General features: G+C 52.9%; 10 protein-coding genes across 10 annotated transcripts; 2 read left to right on the top strand and 8 right to left on the bottom strand.

Moving 5' to 3' along the window:
* Window positions 1–783: 783 nt before the first annotated feature.
* HMPREF1541_01818 (uncharacterized protein) lies at window positions 784–2,346 on the bottom strand (the record flags this gene model as incomplete). Its single annotated transcript, XM_008716175.1, has 1 exon — window positions 784–2,346. The coding sequence occupies one exon, from the start codon at window positions 2,344–2,346 to the stop codon at window positions 784–786; it is 1,563 nt and encodes a 520-aa protein (XP_008714397.1).
* A 1,444-nt stretch (window positions 2,347–3,790) lies between these two features.
* Window positions 3,791–4,408, bottom strand: HMPREF1541_01817 (uncharacterized protein; the record flags this gene model as incomplete). The annotated part of the gene is made up of 1 exon (XM_008716174.1): window positions 3,791–4,408. The coding sequence occupies one exon, from the start codon at window positions 4,406–4,408 to the stop codon at window positions 3,791–3,793; it is 618 nt and encodes a 205-aa protein (XP_008714396.1).
* Window positions 4,409–5,027: 619 nt separating this feature from the next.
* On the bottom strand, window positions 5,028–6,235 carry HMPREF1541_01816 (uncharacterized protein; the record flags this gene model as incomplete). Its single annotated transcript, XM_008716173.1, has 2 exons — window positions 5,028–5,938; window positions 6,124–6,235. 2 exons carry the CDS (start codon window positions 6,233–6,235, stop codon window positions 5,028–5,030), a joined length of 1,023 nt encoding a protein of 340 aa, XP_008714395.1.
* Window positions 6,236–6,683: 448 nt separating this feature from the next.
* Window positions 6,684–8,640, top strand: HMPREF1541_01815 (uncharacterized protein; the record flags this gene model as incomplete). The annotated part of the gene is made up of 2 exons (XM_008716172.1): window positions 6,684–6,926; window positions 6,973–8,640. The coding sequence occupies 2 exons, from the start codon at window positions 6,684–6,686 to the stop codon at window positions 8,638–8,640; spliced, it is 1,911 nt and encodes a 636-aa protein (XP_008714394.1).
* A 412-nt stretch (window positions 8,641–9,052) lies between these two features.
* Window positions 9,053–9,434, bottom strand: HMPREF1541_01814 (uncharacterized protein; the record flags this gene model as incomplete). The annotated part of the gene is made up of 3 exons (XM_008716171.1): window positions 9,053–9,114; window positions 9,189–9,241; window positions 9,340–9,434. Coding segments are annotated over 3 exons (210 nt in total), but the record flags the coding sequence as incomplete, so codon positions are not given.
* A 946-nt stretch (window positions 9,435–10,380) lies between these two features.
* Window positions 10,381–11,598, bottom strand: HMPREF1541_01813 (uncharacterized protein; the record flags this gene model as incomplete). Its single annotated transcript, XM_008716170.1, has 5 exons — window positions 10,381–10,545; window positions 10,599–11,184; window positions 11,235–11,317; window positions 11,367–11,460; window positions 11,564–11,598. The coding sequence occupies 5 exons, from the start codon at window positions 11,596–11,598 to the stop codon at window positions 10,381–10,383; spliced, it is 963 nt and encodes a 320-aa protein (XP_008714392.1).
* Window positions 11,599–12,220: 622 nt separating this feature from the next.
* Window positions 12,221–13,841, bottom strand: HMPREF1541_01812 (uncharacterized protein; the record flags this gene model as incomplete). The annotated part of the gene is made up of 3 exons (XM_008716169.1): window positions 12,221–12,897; window positions 12,952–13,042; window positions 13,089–13,841. The coding sequence occupies 3 exons, from the start codon at window positions 13,839–13,841 to the stop codon at window positions 12,221–12,223; spliced, it is 1,521 nt and encodes a 506-aa protein (XP_008714391.1).
* Window positions 13,842–14,922: 1,081 nt separating this feature from the next.
* Window positions 14,923–15,579, bottom strand: HMPREF1541_01811 (uncharacterized protein; the record flags this gene model as incomplete). Its single annotated transcript, XM_008716168.1, has 4 exons — window positions 14,923–14,993; window positions 15,038–15,190; window positions 15,238–15,432; window positions 15,495–15,579. The coding sequence occupies 4 exons, from the start codon at window positions 15,577–15,579 to the stop codon at window positions 14,923–14,925; spliced, it is 504 nt and encodes a 167-aa protein (XP_008714390.1).
* A 1,218-nt stretch (window positions 15,580–16,797) lies between these two features.
* HMPREF1541_01810 (uncharacterized protein) lies at window positions 16,798–17,928 on the top strand (the record flags this gene model as incomplete). Its single annotated transcript, XM_008716167.1, has 2 exons — window positions 16,798–16,831; window positions 16,940–17,928. 2 exons carry the CDS (start codon window positions 16,798–16,800, stop codon window positions 17,926–17,928), a joined length of 1,023 nt encoding a protein of 340 aa, XP_008714389.1.
* Window positions 17,929–17,982: 54 nt separating this feature from the next.
* On the bottom strand, window positions 17,983–19,998 carry HMPREF1541_01809 (uncharacterized protein; the record flags this gene model as incomplete). The annotated part of the gene is made up of 5 exons (XM_008716166.1): window positions 17,983–18,407; window positions 18,462–18,964; window positions 19,096–19,153; window positions 19,203–19,504; window positions 19,622–19,998. The coding sequence occupies 5 exons, from the start codon at window positions 19,996–19,998 to the stop codon at window positions 17,983–17,985; spliced, it is 1,665 nt and encodes a 554-aa protein (XP_008714388.1).
* Between the last annotated feature and the right edge of the window lie 252 nt (window positions 19,999–20,250).

The raw sequence follows: 20,250 nt of genomic DNA, 5'->3' as shown, positions 1-20,250 counted from the left end.
TGGAAGGAAAGCAGTACAAGTAGCGTCTGCACGCGTGCCAAAAGGAATGCAGTTTTCAAGAGAGCGCAAGATGTTTGCAATGCTCTATAGAAATATAACGCCTTTTAAATCCGGTAGTGGAGCTATAGTAAGGCAAACGAGGCAGGAGTGGAAGCATAAGTAACCAATCGGCGTTTCCAGAAGCCTCAGCTTCACCCAGGCAGAGTGACACACTGACATGAAGTCCTTGGTAATCAGCCTGTGAGCACTACTGGAGAAAGTGAGGGGAGAATTGTACCTGAAGAGAGAAGTGTGGTCTTATACGAGTGATCAGAAACAAACCTTGTGCTGTGATGTATAGCAAGCTACCATACTTAAGCAAAGATCTTAGGAGTGTGGCTTGACAAAGCAAGTATTGCTATGTTCATGCAGAAGAGATGTTGCAAGGCCAGGCATAGTCACGCACAAGGCCTTTCCATCTACTTTTGGACAAAGGCATTGAAATCAAAGGTATAGCAAATCTGGGCCTAGCAAATACAATTCGGGACAAAAGAGTCGGCTTCGAAATAACACTGAACAGCATATTTCGACAATCATGATTTCTGCATTCTGGCTCTTTCAACTACCGCTTGCCCTGGATATGGACCTCTGTTCGTAGGATTTAACACTATTAGCCACAATGCTAACAATACAGTCTGCGAACCTAACGATACAGTCTTTGAGAGGGTTGTCTACACGTGCTTCTCCTGCTTCAACATCCACACTGGGTAACGCCTGTCTATTCACTCTCCAGCTCTCTGTAGATCAAGGCTGCTCTTTGTGCTCCTGATATCTGGCTTCGAGCTGCTGGCCAACACCTTGCTCGGATTGGTACTTGATGTCGTTGTTGCGATCCAAATCGTACATGAACTCGCTTTGGGGGATTGGGAGGAACTGGCGACCTGACGAGAAGTTGCCATTGTTGGCAAATGGATTGACACTTGCATCCCACGGAGTGACTTCGAATGCATTCTGGCCCGGCTCATAGACACTCTGCTGAGGTTGCTGCAGGTTTTGAGCATTGTCGAGGCCATCCTGGATCCACTCGTAGTTCGACCGGGTTGACCAACTGGGGTCGGGGTAGGTGTAATGCAGGTGGTTTGGGGTCGTGAATTCGTCTATATCTTGGTGGCTCCAGTTTGTACTTGTATGATTTTCTCCATTTTCGAGGCTAGTGACGCTCTGATAGCTGTGCGCTCTATCTGGTGACTGCTGTACATGAGCCAAGTTTTGATGCGTTTGCAGGGGCATCCAGGAATGCATTCGTGGCACTTGAGGCTGATGGTAGCCATTCTGCGCAGGATAGATCTGCTGTTGATAGCCGTGAGCGGCGGGTTGATTAAGATTTGCACGTCTGACTTGCTGCATAGTGACGCCCCAGGCATGCATGGCTCTATTGATCTCCTCGTTTGCTGGGAGTAGCGGCAGGTAACCATCCTCTCCAGGGAACAAACTCAGTCGGCGGATTTCCATAGCCTCGTTGTAAGGTGGTAGCTCATGGAACCCGCCAGCGTGAGGGTCGGGACGGGGAGGGCAACGGATTTTGTTAGAGAAGAACTCATCCTGGGGGTGAGTTTCATCATCGTAGGCCGGTGCACCGACCGCAGGCTGGAGGGTTAGAGACGTAGAAGGTGGCTGTTGCTGGACCAGAGGGTTCGGAGTACCAAGAGCACCTGGCTGGAAAGGAGCTGATTGGGGAGGTGTTGGCTGAGGAGGAAGGGTGGGAGCAGGTGGAGCAGGAGGAGCAGGACCAGGAAAGCGACCATTGCCTCGCATATTGCAACCTTGTTCGCGAATCTTTGGGCCGAGCATCAACATGTCCCAAGTCCCATCGCGCCGCAGCTTCAAACGACGTTTGTTCATGCGCTTGGCAATGGCGTTGGATAGGTTCTTGTCTGCAGTTTTGTGGTTTCGGGTCAATGCCTGCCGGGCATCCTTCTTTAAGCAATTGAAGATTTGACCACATGACCAATTGTGCTGCATGAATGGGTCTAGACCATCCCCATACAGACTGTTTGGGTATTGTTGGCACACTTCGTAACATGAGAGACCAGGAGGGACAACCGTGCCTTCAACGGGGTAGCCGTCGATATGGCCGACAGCCCGGATTGGCACAGGAAATGGACGACCATTTCGCGTTCTGCGGTCGAAGTCGTGGGTACCGGTGGTGTCGTCGTTGTCGTCGGCGTTGTCAGCGTCAGATTCGGTAAGGTCGACAGACGCATCACCTTCGGAGCCCATTGGAGGACTAAGAGGAGCGTCCGACATGTGGATATCGTCTTCGGCCTCGCTGGAATGAATAGATGAAAGGGTGTCTTCAGGCGACATTGCAGAAGAAGGTGTAATGAGTTGCTAAATAGCAGAGGAGAGTGTCTTGCGCTCGAGCCAACAAAGGCGCCTGCTGCCACAACGAATGTCACTGTGAAGGGCAGGATCTTTCCGGTGACAGACCAGGGCAAGTAGTATACTCGAGCGTCAGGCAGAGGCACATACCAACGAGTAGCGGTGTCAAGCAAAGGTGATGATAGTGAGCACCCAAAACTGCCTGCGGAGTCATGGTGGCATCTACTTGCCAAGACGGCACAAGGCTGGGGTTTCAGGAGAAGTGAAAGATAGTGAGCAGCCTGCCGGAGCACAAGGCTGTGGGGATTGAGATGGGGTGATATGGTTTGCGTGGTGCTTTGGGTGTGTCACGCTCCTTCCACCATGGCCCAGTAGACTGGTAGTGTCTAGAGATGTCGGTGAGCACGGGTGGGCTGCCCCCGATGGACAAGCTGGTACGCTCTGGACATTGTTGCGGTCCCGAACATAAGTCGGTAGAGACTGCCGCAAGCCGCATGTCCATTCAGTCCAGACAAGGCCGATATTGCTGTCGGTAACGCAGAGCTTAGGCTTCTCAAGAGGCAACAGGAGCCTGAAATTGAAGGCCTTGAATAGTGCTGCTCCAGATTTTGGTATTGACAGTTTTCCATGAAAGGGACAGCCCGAATGCGCCTAACGCTTCGCAATTTTATGGTGCATCATGCATCAGCTGCCCACCAATATGCTTGTGCTCCATACGTCAAATACGACGAGGACAACGATAATCGCATGACCTGTCCAGCCGTTTGCCCCATCCAACATATCAGCAGTTTTGGGCTATTATCTGCAGACTGAACTCCATGACTGGGTAGATATCTAAAGAGCCGACGAGGTTGGTCGCCTAGCTCCATGAGATCTGGTGTCTTGTCAGTCAAATTGGGAGTCAGGCGGCGCTGACTGGAAGTAAATGCGAGAAGGAGAGTCTGTTGAGGTGCTAGTAAAGGAGAGACGGGATGGCAGCTAACTTTAATATGATAATCATTCTATGCATCTCTTTGCTATGTGGGATGTAACCCAGGCTTTTACGTAAGGGTGAAAGTGAGGAGTAGCATGTGGATCTGGAACTGCGCTAGTCCACATAAGGCGCCAAGACTCTGTAGGGCGACCGTTCAAGGCGGCTCGTTGCCTAATATTATTTTACTGACTGCACAGAGGTTGCTGGTCAAGAACATCATTGTATGGAAGCACTTTTCATTGATGCTGCATAAGGCTTCGTGTTGATCTCTTGGCTGGCCGCTCGGTCTTCGATAATTTCCGTCTTGCCGTTTCTGCAGTTGTTGCTCTGGACGGCTCGCAAGGTCTGCCGGAATCTCACTTATCATTCCTTGGTCCAGCACTTCTCTTCAACCAGTATCCCGCAGTCATGTCGCTCGATAAGACTGAATGGGGTTGATCCACCATCATCACGCGCTCAGCGTCCTTGCCGACGAAGAATCAGCTGACATCCTCGCCGCACACGTTTTTCAACCAACCGCTCGTTCCAATCTTGCGGCACCAGAGGTTCAGGGTTCTCTAGCGAATGACATACTCCAGCCATCACCGCTCGCACTTCGGCATTTTCTCTGGCTTGGCGCACGAAGGCAGTGCCGCTGACCCGGTCGGATGTGTTGTCCTTGGCGGTGCTGTTCTGCTTCGCAGGAATAGTATCCTTGCTCTGAATGTCGGCCTGGTAGGGGTTGATGTCGTCGTATACCAAACCCTCATCGCGCTCATCTTCGACCAACTCAGATCGAGCTTCAGCAAAGCCTTTGAGAACCCAATCCTCCGTGTCCTTTCTCCAATACTCTGGTGGTTGCGGCAACTCAGCATGCGCCTCGTCATCTGAGTCGCTCTGAGATCCGGACTCGCTCAAGGTCTTGCTTGCGTTGATCCTGAGGCACTTATCGTTGGCGAATCGGTGAACCAGCTCATGTTCCCTGCCGTCGATCATTGGCTGCTTGATAGGCGACTCCTCCATCGGATCCTCCAGATAGCACTTCTGGGTTCTGGGAGTCTTAGGTGTTTCCTCACCGGTGCGCGGGGTGTGCATGTTGGTCTCCGCCATACTCCTGCTTGAGTGTTTGCTGAGACAATGTCAACAGACTTCTCACTGAGTAAGAATGCGCGTACCTGTTGTTGCGGGACCCAGGCAGAGCTGGAGACTTCTGTTATGCAATAGTGTGCAATGTCAAAGGTCAAAGACCATCTCACAATCTCGAGTTCGCCTCGTATTTGCCTGACTGGAGGACACCTTTGCAAGTCACAGTCACTGTGCCAAGGCTTGACGCTTCCTCAACTCTATTTCTACCAACGATCAAATGGCGGAGGGTGTAATCACACCCTGGGAGGTCTCCAACTGATCGATATCCTTGAAACAACGCTCACAGATCGGTAGCTTCGGGGGTATCAAGAAGCGCAAGCAGCCCAAGCTGCCACCGACACCGGCTACAAGCGCTATGCAAAACTGTAGTCCAGGATCGTTAATGGCTATGTCTAGTCTGACTTAACTGTCGTCCAAATTTTTAATTGGTGAAGACAACAAGCCCTAGCAGCTACGCGCCTAGCTCTAGCGAGAATCTGTCTCCTCGTCAGCAACTGAGCCAGTATTGGCCTTTCGGTACTAGAGAGACCAGTCGCCCTGTAGCCTCTCCTCTGGCCCAACAAGACCGTCATGCTGTCGATGAGAAGCCAGGTATCTTATCCAAGTACCGTCCGATGAAGACAATCTTGCCTTCGCTCTCGGCTGGTCGCTGGGTCTCGATGATCTCAAAAATCTCTCGTACGCCTTGCACAACTCTTGCATTTCCATCTGTGACCGGGATGAAACCCTTCGTTCTATGGATCTCGTATGGTTTCGGCTCTCCTTCATCCCATAAAACGCTCTGTAGCCAGTGTTCCAGCATGGGCAATTTCTGCAGCTCGAAGGCGGGGAGTGACAAGGTGACGGTAGAGATAGATGGATCAAGGTGCGAGTGGCCTTTGGCGTGGAATGGCGGGACTGTCGGAAATGTGGAATAAGCTTCGAGGTCGAGAACTGTCCCAGACAGGTCATCCACTATCGAGTGTTTGGTAGGAATGATCTTTGCTAAGCCATTGATCGACCGAACTCGGTCCTGGATTAGGCTCAGCTGGTCAGCATCTACCAGATCGGTCTTGTTCAGTAGGATCACATCAGCGTGTGAGATCTGCAAATGGGCAGTGGACATCAGTGGACCTGAGCCGTGAGCATGATCCTCTTCATTTGGGATCTCCTCCTGGGACGGCTCGTCTAGGCTCTTGAGGATATTCTTGGCGTCTACGACCGTGACGATGCCATCAAGGTAGATGGAGCTGCCGATGCCCTCATCCATCCAGAACATGGGCGCGATGTTGCCCGGATCTGCAACGCCGGTAGTCTCCAGGAGAATGTAATCGAACTTTTTCTCTGTTTGGCGTTCAACAAGGGCTTCCAGGGCCGCCACCCCGGAATCTTTGATGCTGCAGCAGAGACATCCATTGGCTAGTGGAATCCATTCTTCGGTCTTCTGTTCATCCTGATTTACAGATATTGACTTCTCAATATCCGCAGTGTTTCCGAACTCTGCTCGATGTTAGATCATTTGTCCTTCTTTGGATGATGGGGGACTACCAGCCGTTCAAAAGGACTGCGATTTTCTTTCCATGCTCAGCCGTCAGGATATAGTTTAGTAGGGTTGTTTTGCCCGCCCCTAAGTAACCTTCATCGTTTGTTAGTAGCTGTTCACTTCTAGCCAGCGCTTCTCCTACCGGTAATGATGGATATTGGGACCTTGAACGATGAGGAAGTTGGAGCCGATAAGTCCTCCGCATTTACATCTAGTAGGGGAGGCGGGCTGTCAGAGTCATCTATGTCGTCCATGATGTGATCAGTGCGTTTGGAGAGAAGTCTTGAGTACACAACAGTGTGACTATGACGAGCAGGGCAGTGTCTTTTGAATCCGATGGCGAACATTGAAAGTCAAATGACACGGCGCCCAAGACGGACTAGCTGTCGATCATCCCGGTCTTGAATATCAGAAGGAAAGTTAGCCGAATGAAACAGAACGCGGTTGCGTGCCCGCGACGTTGGCACCAGAGGTGCGGTAGTGAAGTAAACGCAGAGTTCAAATAACGCCACTTCGACTGCCCAAGAAGCAACGTCAATCGGGTCCCAGCCACTTGGAAGCGCCAGGACGACCGTATACAACAGCAGGCTCACCTCCACTTCGCCGCACCGGCATAGCTCTCCAAGCACTCAGCAGGACGAGTCGGGGAGGGTTGAAGCTCGCACGGGTCTTGAAAGTCCTGGAAAAGGGTCAGAACCGACTATGGCGGCGGCCGTGACACCCTCGCGGGGTGGCGTATCGCCGTCGAGCTCTCCTCGTCTCCCATCGCCCCCGCCGATGCCAGAACTGCAATTCGGCCCTCAAAGTCCTCTGACCGGCGCTACTATGAGCGAAAGTCAGGACGAAGCCAATAACAAGCAGGATGAATCGGCGCGGCGGAGAATACGGCCAGGCACGAAGGCAGCGGACATGGCAAAAGGTCCGCCTCTCGTCCCTCTCAACCAGGTAGTCTACACCCGCAACTTGGCTTAGAAGCCGCTGACATTATTAGGTTGACTCCGCGTTTCCCTTACAGGAGCACCTAAAAGCTCTGTACGCGCATTCAACGCACGGCCAATACGCAACGCATACCACACCGATCACGAAAGACACTGCACGGCAAATAGCACGACCACCGCAATATGAAGATGGCGAGTCCGCAGACCGAAACCTCTGGCTATACGAGATATGTCGCTTTCTTACAACCAAAGCTGGCTTGGTCTCGTGCGCACTTATGGAGGACAGTCCACCATGCTCGTCGCTTACTTGTCCGGAAATGCGAGCTTCGGAGTGGCAGTATCTTTGCGCGGTACACGAGCCTCCAAAATCATGCTGCGCCATCGACTACGTCAACCATACCCTGGACTGGGCAGCAAATGTCTTGACCAGCACGAAACATTTCCCTTCGCGACTGCAACTGGGCGGTGGGGAATCAGGCAGCGCCTACCAAAGCATGCGTCAACTTACCAACATTTTCCGAAGGGTATACCGGATCTTTGCCCACGCATGGTTCCAACATCGGGAAGTGTTTTGGCATATAGAATCCACTCACGGCATCTATATACTATTCAAGACAGTCTGCGATGAATACCAGCTCATCCCTGATGACAATTACACGATTCCACCAGAAGCCGAAGGACCAAGAGAAGAAGCAGAGAGCCCAGCACATCCCACGCCCACAGAAGCAAACCCATCACAGGCCAGCATGCAGATCCTGCGTAAAGACACCACTGTCGCTCCCAGCCAGAACGGCACAGACCCAACTGCATCTTCACCACCTCAAGAGCCCACTCCAGCGCAGACGGCCCGGCGACATCGTCACACTCCTAGCACAGGCAGCCACGTCACAACCATTGCCGAAGGCACCGAAGAGGAGGAAGAAGTACCGCCGGTGCCACCAATACCACATTCTGGCCCCTCCGACGAACCCACGACCGCCATTCCCCCAGACTCCCCTCAGCGCTCAGCCCGTGAAGCACTCGGGCGTCTCAATCTTTCCAGCCCCGATTCTAAATTTCCAGCAACTTCTGCCGATGACTCAGCCAAGCTTGCGCAGCCCGAGCACCCGACGCCTACGACCTCGCACGTTCAGGATCCCCTTGCCGCGGCCGGCGCCGCAACCAAGAGCACCTCCCCGGCCACGAGTGGGGAGAAAAAGTCAGACTCTACACCCGCGCCGGCGCCTGTCAAGCTCGACACCTCCTCAGCCACCGAGCCGAAGCCGATCTCTGAGCAAGACCGCCGAGGCAGCAATTTCGAAAGCGAAGTACGCTCTCCCGGCGGCGGCAGCATCAGGACCGCCGGGCCGGATCTGCTGGGCGCGATACTGGGGCACATGGACGACAAGGAACGGGAGGAGGTGCTCGCGGCAAAAGAAGTCGTGCAGGGAAAGGCCGAGGAGAAAGACGCCCACGAGGAGGACGCTGATGGCGACGGAGAGGAGACTATGCTTTTCATTGGCGAGGATGCTCAAAAAGATGCGGGACCTGGTGAAAAGGAAAAGGCGACGACCAAGACTCCGGAGGGAGCGGATAAAAGCAAAGGAGCGGAAAAGGAGAACGACAGTGATGATGGTGGCGATGACGACGAGGACGAAGCAGAGACAATGGAGGAGATTAAGCTGCCGTCAAGGGACAAACAAGATGCGGAGAAGGAGAAAGAGAATGACGGGGAAAAGTAGACAAATAATCGGCGTGCACGAGAATACCCTCGTGAGACCACTCATCAGGCCTTGAGCTCACGTCAGAAGACCGTATCTTCATGGGTTCCTGGAAACTTGAACTTGAGCTTCGCGGTCTCAGTCTCAAAAGACTGTTTCATAGCCAAAGACGACATTGTTTGTCTGTCTAGTGTACCCGAGAAAAGGGGCGAAGAGGGGCGAAGCCGGCGTGCCCCCCTGCGCGCCGCAGTATGGAGCTGGTGATCAAATGTTTGATACATTGAAGACATATTTGCGCCTCGCTATGCTATGTCTTTCACCAAGGCTAATCTGGGTTCTTCAACCGATCCACATCTTTTGGTCTGAGACCAGCAGCAGCCACGGGCGGCCTCCAGCCTCCGAGCCTGAGTGTTTAGCTTCCTCCTGAATAGCCCGGCCGCAGCTTGCCCATCTTCGGCTCGATGAGCGGGTGCCATTGGGCTAAGAAGACGATGGCTGTTTACAACTGTCAGCATGTCATGTCGGAGCACGACCTAGTGTGTAGATGAGAAGGGCGGGGGCAAACCTACCCCACATGATATAACAACTTGCGAACGACAATACGAGCGTTGATCGCCACACTCTGTTTCTCGTTAGTGAAGCTGTGGAGGACGCGTTTCCCTTTGTCTCCTGCCACGTGCTGATGCGGCGGAAGGTGAGGAGGGGTAAGGGCTAACGTACGTCTGGTTCTCGCCTTTGGGGCTCAGCACCCACGCAGCTATACTGAGCGCGACGACCACAAGGAGGCCAATGATTAGAGACCAACTGTTAGGAGAGTATTAGCTGGTGCACTGGTAGATCGTTTTGCCGGAGAACGAAACAAGAGCAGTAGAGGGTGCTATGCAAAGGAAGGAGGCAGCTGCGGGAGTCGTTGGCTGTCTGCTTCCAGAATTGTCGACATAGACCGAAAGTAACCTGAGTTGCGCAGAAGTCTGCTGTCATGGATGTTGGTAGGTAAACCGCCTCTTAACACGTTGGACTGCGCCGCGCCGTATAATCCTTGATAACGGAATAGGAACCGCAGTGCCCCAGAATCTTAAGCAACAAGTCTGCAAGCCGATTCCATAACAGATGTCCAGACGAACAAGAGAGTGCAATGTAAATCGGCGCCTCCCAGGACGCCCGCTCGGCGGGAGTTGACCGGGAATTGAGCGGAGTGGACTCACCCATTCGCCATTGTGCAGTATCGAATGTGAACGCCACAATATTCAATGCAGACAGATGCAGCTGCTGGTAGTCTCGTCTATCGTGCTCTGACTGTGTTGCTGATGCGTCTGGAGGACAAGGCAGTAAGAGGAATCGAGGAATTTAAGCAGACGATGTGGTTTGGTAACAGGAACTGGACGGTCGGGATTGCTTTTTCAGTGGGTGAGGAGGTTGAATAGAGCGACAGTTTCGAATATTTCGTCCAATGTTTTTACAGGCACACCGCAGGGTGAGGTCTTTAGTTGTGTCCGGCTCAGGAAGCTGCAGATGCGGTCGATGAGGTCAAAGGCCGCAGTCTCGGCTAGCTTGCCGGAAACAGAATACTCTACAGGTTGAATTGAAAGCAAGTGGAAGATATGGCATTCTTGTTTCAAGCGCCCACCTAGCGCTCGCGTGCATTCAATGGTGCTCAGACATCCAGCCGGACATCTGCCCGGTGACAATCTACGTGGTATCAAAAGGTTCCGGACCTCCACTCCCGCCTCAACTTCCAATGCCCGCTAAGCATTTAGGCGCCTATGCACCCTCTCGACTTTGACGATAGCTGGCTTCCTGGTCGACCTGCAGTTGATCGATCTCGGGAGCAAGCTCCGACAAGATTTCGTAGGCTTTCTTGTGGTACTCGAGTTGAGCGGCAATAAGATCGGCAAGGTTGCGAAGTGGCTCAGGAGTGTCGAGGACCTAGGCTAGTTTAGCATGTGATTCAGACAATGTTAGGCGGCTTTAAAACTCACGTTCTTCATAACGCCCTGGGCTTCCTCGACTTGGCTGACAAAGTCATCTTCCTTGGCTTCAATCTCAGCGCGAGCCTCCTCGCTCAACGCACTCTCGTCATCCGGGTTGAAGCCGCGTCCCTGGATCTGGGACTTCTTGGCTGCCTTTGTGCTATCAAGCATAAGTCGGCTGTTTTCTACATTGCGGCGAGCCTTGGTCGCGAACTGAATGTTGGTGTTCAGAGTTGTCTGCCATCCAGCCAGGAAGCGGGCCTGAATCTGTTGGTCTTGCGCCAGACGAGCCTCGCCAACCTTCTCTTCCGCCAGAGCATACTTCTCAAGCGCTTGCGAGAGGGGATCCTGGGTACCGGTAGACGGGGTTTGAGTGAGGAGGTGGGATCCAGCTAGGGACGCGCGGGCGATAGCATGGTTGAAGGTCTTCGGTTGAGGCTTGGCTGAAGGAGGGGCCGTGAATGCAGCCTGCGCCTCAGCAGGGCTACCGGCTTTGGAGAGAAGAGTGACTTTGTCAGAGATGCTGCGACCGAGATCGCCGAAGGATTCTGCAATATTGGGAGGATAGTCGTATGCCTCGTTCTGATATTGCTTACTAGACTCGATGTCAGCACTGGAGCATGTGACACTAAGGGTGAGACCTACGTGACATTGAGCAGATTCTGATGTACCTGCTTCAGGGCGTCGACTCTCTTCTCGAGATCGACGTACTCGTCGGGCAGTTGTGTCTGCAGGCGGTCAGATAAGAGGACAGCATTATCATGGGATGAATCGAACCTTTTCATTTGCAGAACCGAATTGCTCCTTGAGGTACTGGGTGTTCCGCGTAGCGAGCGGCGTGACTGTGGTATTCCATGCAGAGCTGAGGAACCTATCTGTTAGCCATGTTCGATAGGTGAAGAGATCCGTGGTAGCCATGGCACGGTGTGTAGGGGCGCAGCCATGCACGGAGTGTTTACTCCTGAGCGACGTACCTTATGTTCTTGCCAAAAGCCTGGAACTTGTCCATAATTGCGATCGAAAGGACTATGCGGGATCGACGACGGGTCAGACAACGTAAGACTAACTTCAAGGAGCAGGAGGGGTTGTTGTAGTGTTGGGAAAGTTGCTACGTAGCTGATGCCGAGCGGCTGCCTCGTGCCAGAGGGTCAGGGCTCCACATGTCGCAACGCCAAGCCTTGCGTACAGGCCGCAGCCAACTGGATTGCGGTGTTGTGTATGGTCTCGCAGAGCATGCTCAATACAGCGATGAATAGCATATGGTAGATACTCTTGATTCGTAGTCGAGATAGCTCCAGATCCATCATATCCAAGCCATAGAAAGGAAATTCGTTCCCGGATGCCCGTCTAGTAGGCGTAAAGCACATCTTTCCACACACCCGAACACTTTCGGCATATGTCTCATCCTCTTCCCCAAACCTGGTGAGTAATCTTCCGCAAACGGATACCCCATATAGTGGGAAACAAGGATCCTTGTTTCCAACTCATATTGGTCTGTTACCGGCGCATGCCCGACGATTGACAGCCTCAAGTCAGAGTAGCCATCATAGCCTTGATAAGACCGGGCGTTGGTGCAGCTGGCCTGGAGGCCGAGCGAACTGTGGACATTTTATCAGGACATTTGCTTCAAACTAGCGCACCAGCGACATCCTACCTCTTTTGTCCTTTCTGACTTCGAGTATTTCATCGCCTCGGCGGTCCGCAACAATAACCTCACCCACGGGCGAAGGTGATCGCTCGCGTACCCGTTCGATTTTGATAAGCTCACCACCCTCCCGCTCGTAGCGGCGCTCACGGCGTAGGGCTTTCCTTTCGGCTTCGAGTCGCCTAATCTCTTCTTTGATGTCTCGGTCGCTGCGGTCTGGATGCCGATCAACCACAAGAGCAAGCGGCCCGACATGAACCGAATTCGACTCGTCGAAATCGTCTTCCTCGCGTATGATTTTCTTCTCCACGAAGACCTCGCTGCCGCTTCTGCTTGTGGCTGTAGGCGAGAAATCTCGGTGCTTGTGACTTCGGTGAGTCCGTGCCGGGGACACCTCTCTCTCTATGATCTTCTCTTTCTTCTCGATGATCTCCTGCTTGACTGTCTCACCTGGCGAAGAACCCCTTCGCGAGCGCCGTCTTGAGCGGGATCTGGCAGACTTGGCACCCGATCGAACCGAGAGAGCGTCCCAATCTCGCACAGATCTTGGTGCCTCTTCCAAAGGCAACGTCCTTACGTCATCGATCTCTTTGAAGTCCTTTTCGATCTTGACTTCTCTGACAGTCTCTGCGGGTGGGGCTTCTATCAAACGCGTCGTATGGGCTTCAATAGTCAGTACTGTGTCTCCTGATAAGCCTGACGCTGGCCGCGACTTACTCTCGCGCGCAAAATACTCCTTGGACATGGTAAACACCTCATCGATGTTATCAGGTCCCAGAGCTTTCTCTATCAAGATAGTCTTCTCATCCTGCTCTCGTCAGCGCACCAAGCTTTCTCATGAAGGTATTACTTACCTCTTCGTAGTAGGGATAGCCGAGATCATATAGTACTTTAGTATGGACGAGTCGCTTGGGCATCCTGGTTTTCCCGCGTCGTGGGTACGGTTTTTCTTCTTCCTTTGTAGATTCGACGAATTCACTGCGAGGACGCGAACGAGAGCGAGATCGGCCACCACTGCTATTCCTTCTCTTGCGAACCCATTCGCGTTCTCTGTACTCTCGAAATCCATCGTCTCCATAAGCATAAGGGTCTTGAACTTGAACATCGTCATATTGCCGCTGCTCAACCTCATAGCCCCCTCTTCTCGGAGGCCCCCTTGGAGGTGGCGGTCCATGGTCATCGTAGTCGTAGCGGCGGGGGCCTCTGCGGTCGTAGAAGTCTAGGCTGGACTGACGGCGAAGCAATCGAGGAGGGGCCACGGGAGCAGGCGGTTCGGGTCTGGCGGGTCTTTCGGGTCTGAAAGGGATCATGGCGCCTCCGGCGGCTCGCGGATCGTCTCGGTAGTAGTCATCTTCGTAATAGCGACGCTCTTGCCGACCTCCAGGGCCATAACGGTCACTTTCGTAGTAGCGCTCCTCCTCGTATACGGGAGCGGACCGACGAGGAGGAGAATATGGTTCGGCGTAGGGAGGTCGCTGCTCGATTATGGGTGGACCATATCGATCTCGCTCAGCGCGAGCGAATGAATCTCGATCCCATCGAGCGGTAGGGGCCTCGCGGTATGGCAAGTCCCCAGAACTTCGGTACTCAGGCCGATATCTCGACATGCTTCAAAAGTCTAGCGACTGCAAATTTGGGCCAGTACCAGTGAGGTAAAAGAAGTGATAAAAGCGAGCAGTGGCGGGATCAATATGAGCGGTGATGGAGTTGCGTCAGGTGGGGCGTATAGCCGTGAGAACAAGGCCGATTTCCACACGAGAGCTGTTAAATAGGAAGTGCGACTGCGATGGTGGTTTTGAGATGATCTACTACAATGAGCACACGAGTATAAATTGATCGCGCTTGAGACGGGGAGACAGACTATGTACTTGGTAGGACATCAGCAGGGCGAAGACGACACAAGCGCTGGCCATGACGTGGGGTTGCAGCCCAACCCAGCCACCAACTCTTCTACTGTTCAACGCCCGCCGTCTAACATGGCACCCACCATCTGGGTTTCAGATTCCCCTTTGTGCTGGCGGCCCATTACACGATCCCTGTCACACTACCTTTCTGGGGGACTGTGCTACCTGGCTTCGTGGCCTGGTTTTCTAATTTCTGATCTTGTTTGTTGTGTCACTCGGTCATTTGCACGTCCGCTCCCCTCTGTGCCACAATTTCGGTGTCTGCCTGCTTACCTGCCCACTCGAAGATCAGTACTCCGGTTGATGACTGATTGAGGACTTTGTGTGTCAAAATTTGCAGGCATGAAAGACCACGCAGACATTATGGATCACGAGAAAAGGATTCTAGAAGCCATTGGGCACTATCCTTTGGTTCCTCCGGTGGGTTGGCGTGTACTGCACCTCCCAGATCTCCACCTATCGACTTTGTTGGGCAGCAGTGCAGAAAAATGTCGACCACACTTGCATCCACCTTTGTAGACTCAGACTGCGCTTCAACGGCCCAAACATAGTCTGATACACTACTGGTGCCGGTCTGCGTCTACCTCGGTCTACATGACTCCAGAGACGAGTCTGCACAGTCGTTTGGGCATTCCTGCAGACTTTCTTGCAGATTGGCCCTTACAGACGTTGCGGTCTGCCCCTGCACCACGGCCCGAACCGTGCAGATCCGTCGAGGCATCAGATGCACGTCTGGAGAGACTGCTGGCATACCTGAAGGTGTTGTGTGCCTTGGCGAAGATGCTCAGTTCGCTTTGGCCTTGGCTTCGATGATCCTCTTCAACCTCAGGGAAGAGTCAATGCCCATGACGACGGCTGTTCTGTTGTTAGCGACAGCTTGGAGCGGAGGGACAGCATACCGAGCGCGAGGTAGGGAACATATAGGCTGCATAGCTTCAATTGTTCTTCGATTGAATAGTCTGGCCAGCTTAACATTTCCACCAGGCAAGTGAAGGTCGTCAAAGCTGTCTGCATAGCGAAGATCAAGAGTTGCAGCGGCAGTTGAGGGTGGTCTGTGTTTTCCGGTGAGCAACACACTAAGTATGGTAGCGGAGCGTACCTTCAAGGAGAGCATTGAGCATCCATGCGCTGACGGGCAGATGATATACGGCTTCAAGAACGAGGTATGCTGTGAACCATGATGGTGCTTCGTCGGAAAAGAACTTATCGTGAAAGTTGTTGACGTAGTAGTCTTGTATCGTGAGGCTGATGCTCGGAGCGGCTCCCTCTGGATAAAAGCGAACCAGGTCGACGACTGGCGAAGCAAGGTTAATCATTTCCCTCAATCCGGGGAAAATAAAAAGATGGGATCCGTACATAGTATCACCGGAATATGTATTGCGAAGAAGACCAGATAAACGTTGTTCAGAGTTCGCTGTGTGCCAGAAGGTTGGGGTGCCATGTTATGGTTGCGATCTTGCAATGCCCCAGGAATCTTGCGCTCGCTGCTGTTCAGTTCCCTACCGTGTGTGCCCCGTCTGGTGTGTGGTGTTCATGAGGACGACCGAGATAGGGGACCAGGTGTCTGCTGAGAATTGACGCTTTGGGAAGCTCTGCCGAAGCCCTCTAATCAACATCTGGTAGGAACCCAACACTGCAGCTTTGCTACTTCTTCGCAACATCTTGGCTACACGGCATCTAACAGCTCAGACGAAATGGAGTCCTACCACCATATGTGATCCACGTGTGCTTTATGACACGAGGATCTCTAGGCGTCTGCCCGTCTTTCCAAGGCCTCAGACAGGTGGAGCCCCTACAACCAATGCTGGGCTCGTGAGGTTGAGTGTTATTCTTTCCTACCTTGCGATGTTTTCGAGACGCAGCAGTGAGCAAGAACAGCAGATGCGCGAGCAGCTGGATGTTTAGTATGACTGATGATCGCGACTTGGAGCAGCTCACGGACACCCTACCTCAGCAAGTCATGGGTCACTGACAGTTATCACACTTCTTCCCAAATGGCAGAGCAGATTGCAAGAGGTCAACGTGCCAAACGTGCACAGGTCTCAAAGGCATGTGATCGCTGCAGACGTCTCCAAAAGGCCTGTAGCAGCTATCGGCCTTGCAGGCGGTGTGAAAGGGCAGGTATCGACTGCTCTGATGGGACAAGTGCCAACGCCCACGACCCGCCGGTCGTCTTCACATCTCCGTTCGCAAATACAGCTCCCTTCGTGGACTTTCCCGCCACTAGCCCTCAAGACTTTCATAGCTTTCCGCGCTTGAGCTTCAAGGACCAAAGAAACCTCGCCCTCCTGCCAGCTGATGTGGTCGAGTATTGTGAGATCAAATTCTTGGAGCGACTCTATTCCACTGTTCCACTTCTCACTAGCGATTATTTCGCCTTCTTGAAGGCGACCGCTGCAAGCTCTGAACCAGAAAGTGACTCGGCTTGGTGCCTTCTGGCAGCCGTATGTGCAGATTTAATTCTAGTGTGGTCAGTGGTCCCGAGCACCAGTCATGCCACGCAAGATGTCATTGACATGGTTGCCATGCATACAAGCCCTCTTAACGCCTCTCGCAGTTCCTGTCGCTGATATGCTCTTCTCTCCGAGACTCATGGTGCAATGCTAACCTTCCTTAGTAGGTAACCCCGATTCACTCGAGGGTCGAAGGCTCTTGACTTATGCGCAACCCTTCTGACCTCAGAGATCCATTCTGTAAGGCTTCGAGGATTGTACCATCCCTCGGAACCTCCCAATAACCACAGACATTTTTCGGACATTCCCTCCCCTGAGAATTCAAACCAAGCTGACACACTCCTGCAGCTGAAGATCCCAATGGTTGTCTCTTCCCGCACGTTGTGTCCGAAAACAATGCGGCGTATGGGAGGATCCTGCTATCTGAGGCACAGACGACACGCAATCATATACAGAAACGTCCTTCTTCAATTCCGCTATCGCAGGTTCTGGCGTCGTTCTTCATATACTCCTGCGAGTCGGCGCTATCTCACCACTCCCTCGCATTCTACTTTCTCCGCGAAGCAACTACACTCTATCTGCTTTTAGATGTGAATGCGGCTGCGCAACACAGTCTACAACACGTGCTATCAGACAGACTGTTCTGGATTCTGTTGGTATCCGAGCGAAGTCACGCTGTGAGATACCGAAAACCAGTGACCTTGCAGCTGACCGCGGCTTCGCCTGCTCTTGATCAAGACTCCGAACTCGCCGGGTTTCGTAACCTCGCCGAACTTTTCCGACCACTCAGCACATCTTTCATTGCCGCGCTTAACCAGGAAGAACATCACCTAGCGAACGTCCCTACTTTTCTGGACCACGTTGAGACCGCCATCAACCTTGCGATCGATCACACGGTGATTTTCCGGAGTGAGCAGAAGGCAAACCTTCGAGTAACCCAATTATGGTTGCGTATCATCCTTTGGCAGCTTCGGCTTCGGCTTGGTCATCTCGCCGAAGATGCTCTGTCAAAGAGCATGACCTATCAGTATCCGCTTGAAGTTGCCAAAGAACTCACAATGTCGACGCGTGATCTACCAATCGAGAGCATGAAAATGCACGGCGTCGGCTTGACGGAAAAGATCTTTGATGTTTCGTGTGCAATGGTCGACGTGCTGGCGCGAGTCCCTTTGTCGGGACCTGATCGCCAAGCAACCGGTATCACTCCTGAAGAGAGTCTTCGCTACCTACAGCAACTCATTGCAACGCTCATGGGAGGCAAAACGTACGGGTCATTGTTATCTAAACACATCCATCAAACCTTACCACGTAACAGCCCCTCGGCCGAGCCCAACTAACCACAGGACATCTCAAGATGGGCCTGTTTGGAGACGATAGTAGACAATCTGGTCTCAGACGACTGCCTCCTTCGTCACGTGTTGCAGCCGTTCTTCGGTATTCGTACCGATGGACAGTTTCCTGTTGAGATCCAGAGTATTCGAGTAAGGATCGATCTGGGTGGTCGCAAATTTTCTCGCTGGCACGCCATGCTCAAACAGAAGGTCGAGTTCTGCGTAAGTCCGACCTTTAGGTTCTGGCAGACGGAAGTACACCCATATGCAGGAGACCAAGCAAGAGCCCGCCCAGAACCATGCTGCCCGAGCGCCCCAGTCCCAGCCAGATTGAGCACTGGAAAGCTGAAAGTTGGTTAGCACATTCACAGCAATGTTGCTTGCGTTGTACCCGGCCCTGGCGAGCACGATGGTCTTAGCCTTCAACCGAGTTGACGAGAGCTCTGACACGAGTGAATAAGTGACGGGCCCAACGGTGAAATCATCTAGGGTGTCATGTTAGTTGTTTCCCGGGCAACAGGGCATATTCAAGGACTCACAGACAAAGGTGAAGAGCACCAGCAGCGCGCCGATCGACCACAGGGCGCCATCTCCACCAGCAAAGCTCACCGAACCGACGATTACCAGCAACAGGAATTGGCAACAGAGACCACTGAGATGGATCGTTCTCCTTCCGACCTTTGACATTAGGAACCAGGATCCCGCCGTGCCAACTATGCCGAGTGCGTATTGTCCCATGGAGAGGTTGAAAGAGTTCTTGGGGTCTAATCCCGCTTGCGTCATGAAGTATGCGAAGTAGCCCATCAGATTCTGGCCACCAAGGGTTTGAACCAGCCAAATGCCCACGACAACCTCGGTACGGCGCAAGTCGGTGCCTTGAAAGCAGTCTCTGAACCGAACACCTTCCGAGATCGACTTCTCCATTTCGTTGGTGTGCTCAATCATAGCGATAGTCTCATCCGGGTTGAAGTCCGGCTGATTGCGAGAGGTGAGTCGCAGGAGCGACTTTTTCGCTTCCGCCCGTTGGTTATGGCGAACGTACCTGCGAAACGCGTCAGAATCTCAAAGAGGGTGGCTCAGGGCAGCGGACAGCGCTCAAGCATGCCCGAAAAGCCTCCACAGATACAAAGAAGAATTCATTTTCCTGGCTCATGTTCATGGAAATACACTTACCACCACGGCGATTCAGGCGCCAACAAAACACCTGCAAGAATTGGCAGCGGCCACACCCCTACATCGTCAGCAAATGTCTTGTGGTGGAGATGTGCCATCACACTTACATTGTACACCGAATGGGATCTTGTACGCCCACTGATCGTCTCGATCGATTGAACCGCGATTGACGGCAGCCGCGAAGAATTGGCCAATCACCCAGCACATGTTGATCCACGTTGTGAGATACGGTCTCAGCACGACGGGGGCGACCTCGCTTGCATACGCTGGAGTAACGCTCTGAAAGGCTCCCCACGGGATTCCGCAGAGAACCTCGCCGACCACAAGGACTTGCACATTTGGCGCAAAGAAGAGCACAAAAATGAAGGCAACCATTAAAACCAAGGAACCAATGGTAGTCACCTTGTACCTTGAAGCCGTTAGCGGACGAGAATTTGCATAAAGAGAAGAAGAGACCACATGAAAGGGCATCTCGACCTTGCATGCGCCAGGGTCGAATGTTCCTGGTCCCTCCCTGATGACTTACCCAAATCTGTCGGCTGTCCAGCCTGCGATGATCAACCCAATGATCTCTCCAGCACGAGCGCCGTTGCTTAAGCCCGACTGCCAAGGCGCACTGACATTCCACTCATCATTCTCGGGATTGAAAGCGCCGAACTTTTGATTGAAAATCGGGCTGGCATAGAGAGATCCCAGCAAAGCCAGGTCGTACCCCTCCATGATCAAGGTTGAGGAGAGTAGGGCAGACCAGCCGATGGCCTTGGGGTACGTCTTGATGGCCTGCAGGAGCGTCATGCTCTGTTCCCTATTGGCGGCATGTTTCGCGTCGCTGATGAGTGCCTCTTCATGTTGGACAGGGGCCTCGGCGTGTTTCGTGTCAAACTTTGCTCCCTCGTCAGCCATCTTGCGTGGATTCGTGGGGATTGAGAGAGGATCGGCCCCGAATCGATGGCAGTAGAGACAGTGGTACGATCGTGAATCGAGAGAGTCAAAGTTTCGTTTGCGAAAGAAGCCCCGACATTTATAGGACTGGACCACCAAATTTCGCAACAACCATCGGAACCGAACAGGTCTATAGAAGAGTCTAAGGGATTTCCACATGGTGGGTGGAGATGGAGTTCGGTTTGACGCTCGTATCCTTGGGGATTGTGGGGA

The sequence above is a fragment of the Cyphellophora europaea genome (assembly GCF_000365145.1).
Source record: "Cyphellophora europaea CBS 101466 unplaced genomic scaffold supercont1.2, whole genome shotgun sequence".
Taxonomy (NCBI): domain Eukaryota; kingdom Fungi; phylum Ascomycota; class Eurotiomycetes; order Chaetothyriales; family Cyphellophoraceae; genus Cyphellophora; species Cyphellophora europaea.
The sequence above is the reverse complement of the archived record's forward strand: the minus strand, read 5'-3'. Positions and strand labels throughout refer to the sequence as shown.